This window comes from Meles meles, chromosome 10 (genome assembly GCF_922984935.1).
Source record: "Meles meles chromosome 10, mMelMel3.1 paternal haplotype, whole genome shotgun sequence".
Lineage (NCBI taxonomy): Eukaryota > Metazoa > Chordata > Mammalia > Carnivora > Mustelidae > Meles > Meles meles.
In genome coordinates, this window is record NC_060075.1 from 48,002,149 (window position 1) to 48,018,604 (window position 16,456).

General features: G+C 43.4%; 1 protein-coding gene across 1 annotated transcript in view; it reads left to right on the top strand.

Moving 5' to 3' along the window:
* CPVL (carboxypeptidase vitellogenic like) overlaps positions 1-16,456 on the top strand; it is a 131,033-nt gene that overhangs the window by 46,258 nt on the left and 68,319 nt on the right. The window contains exons 4-7 of the mRNA XM_046019973.1: positions 3,705-3,819; positions 4,799-4,857; positions 6,912-6,991; positions 12,061-12,127. Coding sequence (XP_045875929.1) covers positions 3,705-3,819; positions 4,799-4,857; positions 6,912-6,991; positions 12,061-12,127 — 321 coding nt within the window. The remainder of the gene's footprint in view (positions 1-3,704; positions 3,820-4,798; positions 4,858-6,911; positions 6,992-12,060; positions 12,128-16,456) is intronic.

Sequence of the window (16,456 nt, forward strand, 5' to 3'; positions counted from 1 at the left end):
TGGTAAAACTAACTCTTGGGATCTTAGCACTGAATATGTAAACCTTTATTTTCCAGCATCTGACTTTTGCATTTCATGCCAAATAAGGGCAGTATTAGTTCACAGGTTAGTGGGTGTATCAAAGTAGAAAGATGTGTGCATGGCATTTTCTTGAAAAACGGGCTTCTTCAGGGGTTGTTGAGCTCATTCGCCTCCTTGAGGAAAGTACATTTGAGGAGCAAGGTCAGCTGAGGTTGAAGGTGTGTGTGCTGATCGCTTATTATTGAAGCATTCCAAGAATGCAGTGTCGGGTACTTCAAAGTTGCATAATAAAGATGTTTGGCACCAACGCATTTGACTTCACTTTGTAGTGTGGCCTCTCAGGGTCAGACTATTTTTCTGAGAGCCCAGAGGTTCCATCATTGTGCCAGGTCACAGGAAGGGACATGAAAAGCGAGGGGGAGGATAGGCCAGAGACCAGAGGGCCCGGGCACCCGAGAGGACAAACTTCCTTTGCCCTCACAGATGCTTAGCCCAGCTTCCACCTCAGAATCACATGGGGGACTTTAAAAAACATCTCTGCTTGCCTCACCCCAGACGAGCTGATTTCGAATCACTGGGATTTGGGCCTAGGCAGCAGTTTTTTACAAAGCTCCTTTAATGGCTGGCCAAGATTGAGAACCACTGGCTCACATGTACCACACGGTGGCTTCTAGAAGCTCCTGTGCACATTGGGAAGGAAGTGGAGGCTGGGCGTCCATTGGACTGGGTGGACTCCCCGTATCTCACGTCCCCGGGGAGGCTGGAACGGCTCTCGTTGAGATCCGTTGCTTCTCCACCTCCAACACACTCCCCTGCTGAGGGACTACAAGTGGAAGGTGGTCCTAGTGCGTGGTATTGAAGAGCGAGTTGGAAGGTCTGAGGGGAGCTAAATATCACCGATTCGAACAAAGCCCCCACAGTTGGGGTCAGGCAGGTTAGAGTGGAGCTGGTTCTATTTATTCAGCCCAGCAGGGTCTGCAGTATCTTTTCATGATACAGTTCCTCAGGCCTGTGAGGTGGGCCTTGTTGCCATTCGGTGGATAAGGAAACCCGACTGGAAGGACCGGAGGGCCGGGATCCCACAGCTGTTTTGTGGTCAAGTAGAACCAGAGTCTGTGTGGCTAAAAATCCAGGGCAAACCCTTCCTCCCCCACAGCAGCCTTAGAAGGCTGCTTGTGATCATTGTATTTCCTGCTTCAAATTATACAAGTCCCTAGTTCTCTTGAATTCTTGATGGACATTTGCGACCCTTGTGGCAAGGGGTCTAACTAGTGAAAAACCAGGGAAGATACCAGCCAAAGGAGCAAGCAAAAACACCCAACAACCCATTTTTCCTCTTCTCTCATTTGTAAATCGTTTACATTAAAAGCATCTATAAATTCGTAGTGTTTCTTTATTACAGAAATAGCTAACGTGCACAGAACATGTTTTCTGTGGCACTCACTACACTTTGAAGATTAAATTTGAGTCCTCCCATCAACCAAATGGCATAAGTACCATTTTTTTTTTCATAAGTACTGTTATTGACCTCTGTTTTACAGATGAGGAAACTGAGGTTCAGAGAGCTTAAGCAACTTGCTTAAAGCCACACAGCTGGTGGACAATAAAGCCCGGATTTGAATCCAGTTTGGGGCAAAGGGCTCACACACTTATCCATTATACCAGGCTAACTCTTAGAGTTCCTATCTGAGTTCCCAGTCTGACTCTGGGCTCCTAACTTTTCTACCTGTTTGTTTAATTGCAATAATTGTTAACAATTATTGTGCCTTTATCAGACATGAGGCATTGTCCCAAGGGCTTTACAAATTTTATCTCATTTAATTCCTTGATGCTAGAGAATGGGCCCCAAGGTAGCCCCCCCCCATAAAGAGGCTCCTGTCCATCTTACAGCTGTTCTTACCACCACCCCTCTTTCTGCAAGGCCCCCTTGTCCCTTTTCTGAAGCTGCTAAAGGACTATCTCTGACTTCTGGTGACTGGAGAAGAGAAATCCTTCTCATCTGTTCTCACGGCTAGCACCCTGTGCTTGGCTCTTCTCCTAGGTGCTTGGCGATGGTGTCCCAGATCGCCTCCCCTTGAGTCCGTCTGCCTCTGCCAACACCTTCTCACATTGTCCATGTGGACACAGCCAGGCCACTCAGACCTTTGAATGAAACACCGGTTGGTGTCTGGCCAGGCTAAGCAGGGGGTTGCAGCATTTCATTCTGAGCTGAAGCAGTGAGATCCTTGCTTGCTCAGCGCGGCTGACTGAACATCAAATGAGCCACGACACCCAGTGAGCGCTCGCTGTCACATCCAACTGTGAGCCTCTCCGTAGCCACTTTAGCCACTTTGAGCTCCTTCCAGATGGCCCTGGAGGACTCACTGAGGACCAGGTGGCCTGTCGTTCACCGCTCTCACATCCATCTCTCTTCTGTTGTGAGGATTTTCCCCTTCCGTGTCCCTCTGCCTGTGGCATCATTCCCTGGCTCCTCTCATGGCTGGATGGTTCTAGAACTCAGGTCTCATTCAGCTCAGGATCTCACTGAGTCCTTCCATGATTACTTGTGTTTCAAGGAAGCACTATTCTTTTCTGCCCTCACCATCTCTCTCTCTTTTTAAAAATATTTTATTTATTTGTGTGTGAGAGAGAGGCGGCACAAGCAGGGGGATCAGCAGGCAGAAGGGGAAGCAGGCTCCCCACTGAGCAAAGAGCCTGATGTGGGGCTCGATCCCAGGACCCCTGACTGAGATCATGACCTGAGCTAAAGGCAGACACTCAACCCACTGAGCCACCCAGGCACCCCCTCACCCACTCCCTTGACATCACCTTTATTTCCTTTCTACAAGCCTTAATCATCGGGTTTGTTCCTTTACTTATGATCTATATTTCCCATGAAAACGTAAGCTGGAAGACCTCAAGTGGGGTTTTACTTGTTTCACTCACTGCCCTGCTATGTAGCTACTTCCAGCATGCTGTTCGACCCATACGAGGTGCTCAATAAACGTGTAAAGAAATAAAACAGTAAAGAACCGTCTGGCATGGAGGTTGATGGTATTGACTCTACTGCCAAAAGTTCATTTTTGTCATCCCAACCCTGCCAATGACCTTTTTTTACTTACTTCTTTCCTGTCTCCTCAATCAGTTTGCACCTTGCCTGGGGTTTTGTTGCAGCTGTTTGCATTGGCTAAACCGCTCTGGGCCTGTGCACTTCTCAGGTCCCTCGTGTTGAAGGAAATGGCTGCTGTCCTTGTGAATATCCTTGCAGTGAATCAAATCAGAAAGGCCATCTGGGCTCCCGGTGAAACAAGTAGACTGTCACTGAGGAGGAAAGATTCTTTGCTGTGCCTCTGTGGGAATATGTTGGTCCAATGCAAGTTGAAACAGCTAAAAAAATAAAAGCACGCCCTAGACTGTATACAAAGGAGCATACAAAGGCGAAGCTTCTATATTCAGTGGATTTCCTGGCTCTTAGCAGGAAAAGACTGAACTGAGCCAGAGAGATACTGGCATTATGCGGCCAATACTAACTCAAATACTAACACCAGCACTTTGCTTGTGAGGGAGAGCAGTCCCTGGGGTCTGGGAAGGCTTTGGGAGATACAGGGAGATACAGCAAATGATGCAGGATCTGGATACGTTTGCCTGAGTGTATTCTTTTGCTTAGTACTCTGTGTGGTCACTGGCTTCTTTGTCCCCTTTAGGTAGACCCCGAGGTTGCTCCAGTGGCCCTCTGGCTGCAGGGAGGGCCTGGAGGTTCATCCATGTTTGGACTCTTTGTGGAACACGGACCTTATTTTGTCACAAGCAACATGACCTGTAAGTATTGCCTGGACTCTGTTTTCTTATGGAGAGGTTTTCACCTGAACCTTATATCTGCTCCAGAAAAAATTTCAGGTGTGCTTGGAACCACAAGGAAAAGCATACTAGTTTTAGATGACAAGAGCATAGCTCTCTGGCGATGTCTGTCTAAGAAGTAGGAGCCCCCAGGGTGAGCATCCTGGCTGGGCTGCTTTCTCCCTTGAAATTGGGTGATAAGTTCTAAGCTATTTTCCTGCAGTCTGCTGCTGACTCAAGCAATCGGGGCTTGTGAAAACAGTTGGTTCCTATTACTCTTTGGGCGAGCTCTTTTGCATGAGACCAATGGGTAGAATTAGATCCCTAATTACTCACACAGACTGAACACAGTTGCATAAATGATCAGCTATCCTGGAAGCAAGATGCTGTGGGTGGGGGGCGGAGCCAGAGGAAGGAGCGGAGAAGCCACATCTGGCTGTCACTCCAGTTTACCTCCATCCCATTTTTTGGGGGGTGGGGGAGAACGTTTAACTTTCCTGGGTCAGAATTTGGAGGTTGAACCATCCTGTGATTCAGGTATAAAAGGCATGTCTGCCAGTTCTTTTGGAGTTGCTTTCTTTGGCATTGGCCAGGAGGAAAAGGATTCAGAAGGATTAGATGTTCAGAAGGATGGATTGGATCAGACAGATGGGTTTATCCTATAGATTGTTGATGAGTTTTTCCACAGAACCAGATGCACAGGGTCTTGTTTCCAAACTTCATCCTAGAAAAGGATGTCGAAACCCTCTGGGTTCAGGAAAAGTAAAGAAGAGGAGAGGAGAAGGAAAAGGTACTGGTGTCTGTTCCCCACTGTGAGTGTAGGAAGCAATGTCAGAGGGACACTGGGAGTTCATTGATAGGATGGGGACAGCAGGGCTTGTTTGGCTCCTGAGAAAAGCTGGGCCCTAGGTGGGGTGCCTTGTGGAAGACCCAGTCTCAAACCTCTTCTCTGTTTTGCTAGTGCGTCCCAGGGACTTTCCTTGGACCACCACACTTTCCATGCTTTACGTTGACAATCCAGTGAGTATCTGATGGCCTTATGAAATGTCAATGTGGGTCTCTCCTGTCTTTTTTCTTTTTATAAAATACATTTAAGGAATGGGGGGGGGGGGGCGCCTGGGTGGCTCAGTGGGTTAAGCCGCTGCCTTCGGCTCAGGTCATGATCTCAGGGCCCTGGGATCGAGTCCCGCATCGGGCTCTCTGCTCAGCAGGGAGCCTGCTTCCCTCTCTCTCTCTCTCTGCCTGCCTCTCTGCCTACTTGTGCTCTCTCTCTGTCAAATAAATAAAATCTTAAAAAAAATAAAATAAAATAAAATAAAAGGAATGGGTGGGGGGATGGAGATTTAGGTTTTTGTTTTGTTTTGTTTGTTTGTTTTTGCTTTTTATTTTTTTTTAAAGATTTTATGTATTTATTTGACAGAGAGATATCACAAGTAGGCAGAGAGGCAGGCAGAGAGAGAGAGGAGGAAGCAGGCTCCCTGCTGAGCAGAGAGCCCGATGCGGGGCTCGATCCCAGGACCCTGAGATCACGACCTGAGCCGAAGGCAGCGGCTTAACCCACTGAGCCACCCAGGCGCCCCTGTTTTTGCTTTTTAAAATAGAACTTAATCTATTAAAACATATCTTTGAGATTTAGTTTTTCTAACATGTATCCTTAAATCTGAGTTTGGGAATTTTGCTTGCTACCTTCTCTTGTTTCATTTTTAATCTTACAAAATGTCCTGTTCAGTGCATTATAATCCAGGATAAGGGATTAATTTCTTTCCACTGATGCTATGGCTTTCCCATATTGTGGGTCATTATATAGTATTAAAATTCCTAATCTTTCTAACAGAGTTCTAGATTTAAAAAGTCAAAACTGGTCTCCCCCGTTTAGCACAGCGAGCCTCATCTCTGAGCAAAAAGTGGAATACTCAGAAGTTCTTTGGAAGTTGACTCCAATAAACATCAGAATAGGAGAGTAACTTTAGGGTCAGCTTCTGCTGCAGGAGTATTTTACCCCCTAATTTCTCTGATTTCTCTCACTTCCCACATGGTTCAAAGAGAAAACAGATAAACAGGGAGAAAAAGGAGTCCAACGTAGCCATTTACCCACCTTTCGCACCAAGTTTGACAGCCTCTTTCCTAGTCTATAACTGCATGTTTATATTTCACAAGTTGAATGAAGTGTCCTGTTGCCTTGTGCATTTTGGGAAAACGAAAACAAAAATAGCTATGGTTGAGGTGCATCCCTTACACAAACTATTGACACAAAATCAGTGATAGTTTCTTCTCAATTTTACAGCTTAGTTGTCTAGGAATTTCTAGGTATAAGGAAATACTTGTTTAAAACTAATCTTTATTTTAAAACCTACCAACTGAAGGTGAAGAGACTCAGTGGCTATGGTTCTCACCCATGAAAAATCAACACACATACACACACATACACACACACTCTTTTATCTCTAGATCTCTAGCCTAGAGAGTTACTTCTTGTTAGGACAAAGCAAAGCACCCTCCGGGTTTCAGAGAGGAGACAACTTTGGTCCTTTTGATACTGTGATGGGGGCCAGGAACAGTGAATTCCTCCCCCTTGAATCAACATCTGGCAGGGTCTCCATGGTGGAAACAGGACAGCTCAGCCACTGATCCCAGGGTAGAGTTTTGTACTATTTTTTTTTTTTTTTAAGAGAGAGAGAGAGTGGGATGGAGGGGTGGTGGAGGGGCGGAGGGAGAGGGAGAGAGAGCCTCCTAAGCAGACTCTGCACTGAGCGCAGAGCCTGACAATGGGTCTTGATCTCATGACCCCACGATCACAACCTGAGCCAAAACCAAGAGTTGGATGCTCAACCAACTGGGCCACCCAGGCACCCCATGCTGAGATTTCATTTGGGCTTGGAGGAGGGGAGGGGAAAAAGGTGAAATGCAGCATCCTTCTGTGAGGGTGGCTAAAGGCACATGGGCTAGAGGCAAAAATCCCAAGGTCAGAGGCTTGGCATTTGGAATAAGGTTGATTTCCTTCCAGTGGGGTATCTCCTGGAGGGCTCCGAGGCTTGTGCTTCTGTGTCACACCTGTGTATTCATTTCACCTTCAGGTGGGCACAGGCTTCAGTTTTACTGACGACCCCCAGGGATATGCGGTCAATGAGGATGATGTCGCCCGGAATTTATACAGGTAAAAGGAGACCTGGTTCCCTCTTGACCTTCTTAAGACCAAAAATTTTTCTATTTTAATAGGGAAATCCATCCAATGGTGTAAGTATTACTGATTGGTCCTTGTGGTCTAATTCTTCAAGACGTTTTAAGAATACCTTCACGTGAGAAGTTCACGCCCATGCACAGGCACGCACACCCACGGTCTATTTTCCACTTTGTTAACTTATCACTGATAATTGTGCACATGGCCAGCAGAGAAGATGACAAGGAAGGCTGGAATCCTAAGGCATGATTGTAATTTTGTAAAAATCGCCTTTAAGAAACAATAGAAACAGAGCAGAATTCTTCAAAGATTATTTTCAGACCTTTCAGCCAGATGCCCAAGAGGATTTTTGCTTGCTTTTCATCTTGCATTTTAACTTCGCATTTGCCTGGAAACATCTTCTCAGATGCTTGCTTGCTTCTTTTGTTTCTCTCCGAGGCCTTCAAATGCAGTTTTCCCCTTGCTTGCTTCTCCTTCATGACTCCCAGGCTGAAAGCTCAGCTTCCTAGCTAGTCTCTTACTTTTTTCCTTCATCTTAATAAAATTATTCTTCCACTAAAAAGAAGAAAAAAATGGAAGGAAAACAAAGTTGTAAAAACAATGGTCAAAGTCCATATAGTTTCTTCTTTTTCTTACTCACATTCATTACAGCTATTTTTAGTACTTTTTTTTTTTTTTAAGTAAGTGACTGTTCTCAGTTGGTCACATTTTTCCAAGTCTGTAAATTATTACTAGAGATCAAGTCCTGAATTCTTTCAGATCACCACCATAGTGAGCAAACCCAACAAATCCCTAAAGTGAAAGTGAATCTAATAGAAGTCAGGGTTTTTTGAACTCTGACAAAAGTTTTGTTTTATTTTTCTTTCTCCCTAAGGCAGATGGCTGGGGGACAGAGGAAAGGGACCTTGATCTTTCTTCCAGAGATAGTTCTCTCTCTCTTCTTTACTGACCCAGAAAACAATATGGTGGCTGTTTTCTACACTTTCGTTTGTCTTATGTCTTCTTTTTTTTTTTTTTTTTTTTTTAAAGATTTTATTTATTTATTTGACAGAGAGAGAGAGATCACAAGTAGGCAGAGAGGCAGGCAGAGAGAGGGAGGAGGAAGCAGGCTCCCTGCGGAGCAGAGAGCCCGATGCGGGGCTCGATCCCAGGACCCTGAGATCATGACCTGAGCCGAAGGCAGCGGCTTAATCCACTGAGCCACCCAGGCGCCCCTGTCTTATGTCTTCTTATTTTAACACTTCCATTTAGTTTCCAGGGGAAGGGCTAGGACCCCACACTTTTGCTTCCAGGTACAGTGGGTCTGGGAACAAATTAGCCAGATTTCCACATGGGCTCCTCCTCCCGTCCCCCTAGCTCAGGCACCTCCTGTTGCCTTAGAGAGACATGATTTTGATGACTGTCCTTAACGAGTTTACTCAAGCACCATGAGCCGTGACCGTGTACTCTCATTTTACAGATAGGAAACCTACTTCTCACCGCCCCCCCAATTCCTCCCTGCCCCCTCAGACCCTCTTTAGGTTTAAATCTAAACAAGCTCAGTTGTTTAACTAGCAAACACCCAGAGGGCGGAGGTTCTGTGGGGAAGAAATGCATCAGACCTCTCCAAGCCAGGGCAGACAACTCTGCCCTTCCTTTTCTGTCTCTCCTTCCCCTCCCCCAGAGATGGTCCCAACTTCCTGTTGACCCTCCATGTGGATATTTACTGCTGACATGTGGTACATCTCTTCTTGCATGACATGTAAAGAGAACCTATTTCAAAGCATCCATTGTTTATAGCCATTTCAGTTCTTTTTGCTTCGGGCCCTTAGAACTGGAAAATAGCTAATCAAGGGCAGTGCAGAAAACTGATTTCAGCTGTTTCCTTTATAGTTTACACTATTTGTTTCCCTTTGTGACTACATTCTTCTCTCCAGCTCTCCAGATGGGTGTTTGGAATAAGAAGGTCGCTTTGAAACCTATAAATGGGTTACTACAGGTTTAAAGAGAGGACCTTCTTTTTCTCCCTTTGAAAACCATCTTTCCTTCTTTTTTCTCCCCCCTGAAAATTCCATTCCTTTTGACTATTAATAGTCCAAGGTTGTAAGGAGTAGATTCCTACTAAAGAGGCATTTGACATTCACACTAAGGCTGCTTTTCTTTGTGTTTGGAAGTAAAGCTTATTTTTATTTTTTACTAACAACATGTTTAAATATTCAGTTGTTTTGGTATTTGGAACATGCTGTTGGGTCACAATGCCCCTCTGGTTTAGGTTAAAAAAAAAAAAAAGAAAGAAAAGAATAAATGTACTAAAGAATACTGAATTTAGTAACTGATTTGGAGTGTACTATCTGGGGCCATTCTCCTTCTGCCACTGTTTATCGATTGCCTGCTCTGTACAAGACGCTCTTCCTGGTGCCGGTGACAGCGTGGTCAGCCAGGCCCGTAGTCCTCGTTCTGGTGCTTACCATCGAGTGGCATCTCTGAAATTAGTTTCTTAGCAGCGGATGGAAATGATAGTATCGTTCAGTTCCACCTATTGGTTTGTAAAGGAAATAATATCAGTTGCTAAACAAAGCTTCGTAACAATGACTATGACACAGATTTCATACACAGCAGATCAGGCCCAGCCATACTAGGTATGGAATGAATGGGAGGATGGCCACCCGTAGGCCCCACAGAACAAAACGGCCACACTTCTTGTCACTGTGCATATTTCAGTTGAACTGTTAGTGACTAAAGCTACCGCTTGCTTAGCTTTTGTTGGTTTGGAACTTTTGTTTAGGTTGTCTTAACCTCAGTTCTTTTGAACATCTTGTATTTATTGTGCCTCTGACTCCATTAGAACCCACCAGATTCTCTAGTGCATTATCATTTCCATCTACCTTCCGTGCCCCGAACCCACCAACTTCCCTTCTTACAAAATTTATCTGAGGAAGAATTTCTTCCTAGCCATCATCCTTTGCAAGCTCAGTTTCTTCCTGTTGTCCTTTAATATAAATTTTTGCCACCAGGTGGCCTTTGACTAACATTCAACTCATTAGACAAGGCCCTTGGCACAATGCTAGCAAGGTCAGCAAATACAATCATCTGGCAGAGGCCTGCTTCCTGGGACATCTAGCTCTTGTGCCTGAAAAAATGAGTGGTGTGAACACACGCATACACACGTGCACACACGCATACACACGCACACACACGTGCACACACACGTGCATTATGTATTACAGATTTGAGCAGCTCTCCTTCCAAAATTTGAAACTTTATGTAGGCATTATTCTAGATTTTATTTTTAAGCAAACCCTCACCATGGAATAATTACACACAGTGGAGTAAAACACAGTTAAACAAGCAAATGGCATATGTAAATCCAACTTACTAAATTTACTTTTTTTCATTCTTCACTCCCATTTAAGAAAGGCCTACCTAGGGCTTCCTAGGATTAGCCAAATATTTGTTCTGATGTTCTTCTGAAGTTAAAACTTTAACTTTCTCAAGGGAGAGCCTTGCCGTGGTAACATCAGCTAGAAAATCCTAGCATTTTCGAGCTGGAAGCAACCGAGAGGTTAGCAACTTGAACTAAGATTGCCAGATGAAATGTAGAATGCCCAGATAAATGTTCAGTTCAGATAAATAATGAATAATGTTTTTACTCTAAGTGTGTGCCATGCAATATTTGCGTCATAGTTACACTAAAGCATTATTTGTTGTGGATCTGAAATTCAAGTTTAATTGGACGTCCTGTATTTTTATTTGCTAAGGCTGGCAACCTTGACAACTTTAACAGATTCTCCAAGGAAACAAGCTTTAAGCTAAAGCATAAGGCTTAATTGAGATTTACTATATTAAATTATCTATTGCCATTCCAACTAGCAGGAAGAGAGAGAAGTAGTTTTTAGCCTGAAGGCTGGCGAGGGAAGGGTGAAAAATAAACTCCTATTTTTATCTCCACGCTAAAGCCAGCGTATTGCCAGCACAAACATGGAAGCTATATAGTGCAGCTTCCCAGATTTAGTTGCTACAAAGACTTTAGTTACTATAAATAATAAATACAGAAATACACCACAGCTCTACAGTGGTTTTTAATGGTGGATGTTTATGGAGCCTTTGAAAATTAAGTACAGCCAGGATCACGGCGACTATAATGACCCAGTTTTGCCTCCCTGTAACCCTTGAACTCTCTCCTCCTCCTGGTTTTGCAGGGCCTTCTTGCCTTTCATCTTTGCTGGATAGTTCATGGATTTTAGTCCCTCAGCAGGAAGCTGGAACAAAGGCACTGCCTAGCTTCTCAGACAATGTGATCTGGGTCAACACACTCATAGAGCATCCAAGTTTCACAGGTTTCCTTTTTGACAGATTTTGGTCAAGTAGAAACTCATTCACTAATCTACCCTTTTCTTGCTTGTTATGAAATCATTTCTTGAGTGTTTAAATCTATTTCAGTATAACTCATTGAAGTGGTGATTGGCGTTCTTTAGGAAGTGTGGTTTTTTTGAGCATAGATGCCATTGTACTGTTACTTCCAAATCTGGCCATTTGGTGGTTTTCTTGTAGACTATGGCCATTTTATAGCTTTTTTGTTCTTGGGTTATTAAAATACTGAAATTTGGGGAACCGCATTAGAAATGCTCAGGGTTCCCCCATAGGAAGAGGTTGGTAAGCCAGTAAAGTTCTCATTAGTTCACCATAAACCCGGGTTAACGGGGTCATAAGGTTTGTGGAACTTCCTCCAAGAATTGCTATAATAATAGATAAAAGCCCATATCACTTTGCTCAGGGGTCCCCTCAACAGCTAGATGGTCCAGGTTGGTAACTCAGAGATTTGGAAACCTGCCCAGGGTGTTGACTCACTTTTATGGGTAAAGTAAGCTCACAGTTATTTCCTAACCATCCACAGTGTGGAATGTCACATATATGACACTTTGAATACAGTGGGTACTGGACCTCACAGCCTAATAGCATCTTACTTCAGATGAGAAACCTATTGTCAAAGGGTTAGATCTGGTAGCATAGCATTAAGCTTTTCTGATGCCATGTGATTTTTTTTTTTTATTGTTGTTCTTTTGCAGTGCATTAGTTCAATTTTTCCTGTTGTTTCCTGAATATAAAAACAACGACTTTTATGCCTTTGGGGAGGTAAGTGGAAGTCATGTTTTCTTGTGTGCTTCCAACATCATCAGGACTGAAATACCTCATGACATTGTGATTCATGCATTCTGTCTATAAATACACACACACATATTAATATTAATTCATACCATATTAAAAAATTTCTGTTTAGTCCCAAAATGTTTTCCATAACATTTTTATTATAAATCCAGGGTTCCCTATAGTTTTGTATATCACAGTAGGTTGTTAAATGTCAGTCCCCTGCCTTTTACTAAAGACTTTATTTGTTTGAGAAAGAGAGAGCACAGGATGGGGGGTGTAGGGGGTGCACAGAGGGAGAAGCAGGCTCCCCGCTGAGCAGGAAACCTGACGTGGACTCACTCCCAGGATCCTGGGATCACGACCTGAGCCGAAGGCTGATGCTTAACCGACTGAGCCACCCAGATGCCCCTGTTCCCTGCCTTTTTTGTTGTAGTTGTCATTCAGGATGATGATTTTGAAGAGCCTAGGCCAGTTGCCCTGTAGAATATCCCATTTTCTGAGTTTGATCCTTTACAGAGTGCTTAGATTCAGTGAGAAGATTTTGGCAAGAGCATTACATCGATGATGTTGTATCCTTCTGTTGTATCACATCAGGAGGCACATAAAATCTGTTTGTCTCATCATTGGCAATGATAAACTCGATTACTTGGTCCAGTGATAAACTTAGTCACTTACCTCTGCACTGGAAGGGTATCCTTTTCCTTTTGAAATCAATAAATAATGTGAGACCATGTGCAAATCTGCCCCCCGCCCCATATCTATCACGCAGTAGTTTTAGCATTCATTGATGACTCCTATCGGAATGAGTTCTTCCACTGGGGGTTATAAAATGATGATTTGGGGGAATCTATCATTCTACAGATATCATCTAGTATTCTTCTATAGAGAAGATCTTTCCCTCCTCTTCTGTATTATTTACTTCTAAAAATCTCAGTGTGGACCCTTGGTGGGTTATTTCTGTTTGATGTGTAAACATTTTTTGCCATTATTATGATTTCTGATTTTCATATGTCCCATATTTGGTCAGAGGGAACCCCTTCAGGCTGGCTCTTGTCTTTCTTGACAGGGCCCAGCTAGTCTTTCAGCATTTCCTTGATTTTTGGCACAAATCTATGCTCTAGAATTGTCTTCTACTTTCCCTGACCCTGCCCTGAAATCAGTCATTTCTTCAAGGAACCTGGCTCCTTTTAATGGGGGATGGTATTTAAAAACCAAGATCTGAGCACTAAGTGTGCCCATTGCTATTAGGATGCCATTTCTTTTCGACTTTTTCTGTAGGCAGAATTGGGGAACAGAATGACTTCATACTGATACCCATAATTCTAATTCAATATCACAAGTTTCTTTTTTCCTTTCCCCATTCAGTGTTTGTGTACCCTTTCTCCCACATTTTGGACCATGTTTCCCAATAGCATCACTGTATTTACCTCTTGGCTGAATCCTACAATACGTGCACAGTGATTTTTGATTACTACATCAGAACGACTACCAACAAGGAAACCTCCAAGTTCCTTACAATAAGTTTTTCTATAATTACTTTTATCTTCAGAGTGCATTTCTCTATAGGTTTAAAAGTACCATGTTTAAAAGTTATAAGAATTAGTTCTATTTTTTCCCCTAGGATGATTACATTATAATTTAATATACAGTTAGGTTCACTTGCATAGGTTGGCTTCAGATTTAGGGTTTGCTTTTTTTTTCATCCATTTAAATGTAAGGTTATTTTCAAAATGTATAACAACCACTGTTTTGAGGACGCAGAATCCCTAGTTGCTAGGTACATACAATCGTGAACAAAACAAAGCGATTTCCTGCCTTCGTATATTGTAGAGGTGAAAACAGTGATAAGTGGGGAAATAAGAATGTACTATACATCAGGCATTGGTAAGGGGCATGAAAAAAGATAAAGCAGGTGAGAGGGTTATAGAGTGTGGAGGCGCTATTGTGGATAAGATTGGCAGAGAAAGGCTCTCTGATATGGAGACAATTGGGTAGAGCCCATGCAGCATGTAGTAGAGCTATAGCTACAATTATCTTGGAGAAGAGCCTTCTTGGAAAGAGGAATAGCAAACGCAAAGACTCTGAATTGGGGACAGACTTGGGGTGCTCATGGAAAACCATGGAGCCACTGTTGAAGGATATGAGATAAGGAGAGGCAGGCAGATCATGTAGGCCCATGACTTTATTCTAAGTATAATGGAAACTCGTTGAAGCATGCTGGGTTCACTGAAATAGTAGTTAGGATCCAATTCAATTTAATTCAACACACGTGTTTTGAGTGACAACCATGTCTGAGGCATTGGACAAGTATTAGAAATTCAGTGATTAATAAGATATTAACTCTACCTTAAATCTGAAAGCCTGGCCAGAAATACAATACTGAATGAAAAGTGTAATCAGAGAAGTAGCTATAAAGACAAATAGCCCAAGGAGAGTGCACATAGCTACCTCTCAATGTGGGATCCTCAGGAAAGGCCAAACAGAAGAGGGGTGACCATTAAACTGGATTTTGAATTAGGAGGAAGGATGTGTTGGTCAATGCTGTTTTGCTTAAAAGTGACATAAGCCCTGTTCAGAATGGCTTGAGTAAAACAGGAGATCAGTTGATTCCTGGCTGGGTCTGGGTGCTCAAACATTGTCACCAGGAATTTGTCTCATTCTTTCTTGATCTGTTCACTTGGCTTTGCACGTCATTGGTTTCATTCTAAGCTACGTTTTTTCTACCGGCACCCTTGCCTCTCCAGCCCACCCCAGAGCTCCCAGTATAGCCTATCAGCTCAACTTTTCTTTTCCCCATGTAGTCCACCCATAATCCTGAATCTCGTGTGATCCATTTGAATCCCATGCCTGTTCTAGAACTAGTAAGGGATCAATGGCATGGACAAATAGGTTGGTAATAATGGTGCCTGAGGCCCACCCCGATGCTCTGGGAGGGGGGAGATCACAGGGGGACCTCACCTTCTGAATCACAAGGCCTGGGAGAGGGAGATGAGTAAAGATGAGGGAAGATGCTGGTGATGACACCAGAGGAAGGGCTGGAAGGGTACTGGGCAAGCGCAAAGCACAGGCGTTTTCTGTAAGGGAGTCAAGGGGAAAAAATAATCTCAGTTTTTCCAAGGGAATGGCAAGTTAATGGAACTAGGAATTTCCTTCTCGTCCACCTGCTTTCTTTTCTTTCTATTTGGAAGGACATTCTGACAGTTTGGCATATCACACTTATGTCTTTTTTAAGCCAATTATTTGGTCAGGATCATTTAGGACCTCTACCAGTAATTCCCTGCTGTTCCTTGACTTTTAGCCCATTTCAGAGGCAGGTTGGGTAAAGGAGCAGGAAGCAACAATCCCATCATTTTGGAAACAACCCTGGAAAATGCCCAGTCTCCACCTCCAACAGAAGAGTGATCTGCTTACTGTGTAATTCCTGCCTCGCAAATAACGTGGTGATGTTAACCGTGATGTTGGGCTTTCAGCAAAGCTGCCAAATTCTGGATGAAAAGTTTGTCTATTTCATGTCTGCCTGGTGGTTTCATGCATGTAATTTCTAAATGTATGTGGAAAAGGACAGTTCTCTTTTTACATTCTTCGCTGCCAGGATGAATACTTTTTAAAAAAACCTATGACTTCCAAGTGATGAAGGGAGATGTGAATGCGGGCAGGCAGGACATGGGATAGAGATGCTGTTACCAGGCAGCATCATCTTCATACGAACTATACAGGATACATTAAAAATGGGGCCACCTCTCGTTCTAGAAGGAAGAGCACTAAATAATAATGCCCTGTGGGGTCATTTTATTAGAACAATGCTATGTTTTTTCCAGCCCAGTTTGTCCCATCCAGTCTTTTGTTTTAAGGCTAGGAGGCAGAATGGAAAAATGGAAGGACCTCTGGGTTAATGATCAGGAGACCTGAGATTCATTGCTGGCTTTGCGTCTCTGGATAATCCCAAACAAGTTCCTTAACTTCTCTTGGCCTCTGCTTTTCATCTTACAGTCAGAGGGCTTGGTTTTTAGATTAGATCACTTCCAGGGATATTTTACTTTCCTAGATGTTCAAGCATAATTACCTAGAGGTATTTGTAAAGCAGCTGTACACAATTGCAATTTTAATGTAATACCTCCCATCCTCTCTACAACAAAAAAAAAGGTTATGAGAGATTTTTCCAGAAAGGGAAATCCTTTCTCTTTGGAACTCTTAATTTCTGCACACTCTTATGGAGGCCAACCAAATAATGGCACTGAAGTAGTGGAATCGTCCTTGAAAAATAAGTGGTAAACTCAGAAATGGTTTTCTGCTTTTTGATGCAAATGTACGGGA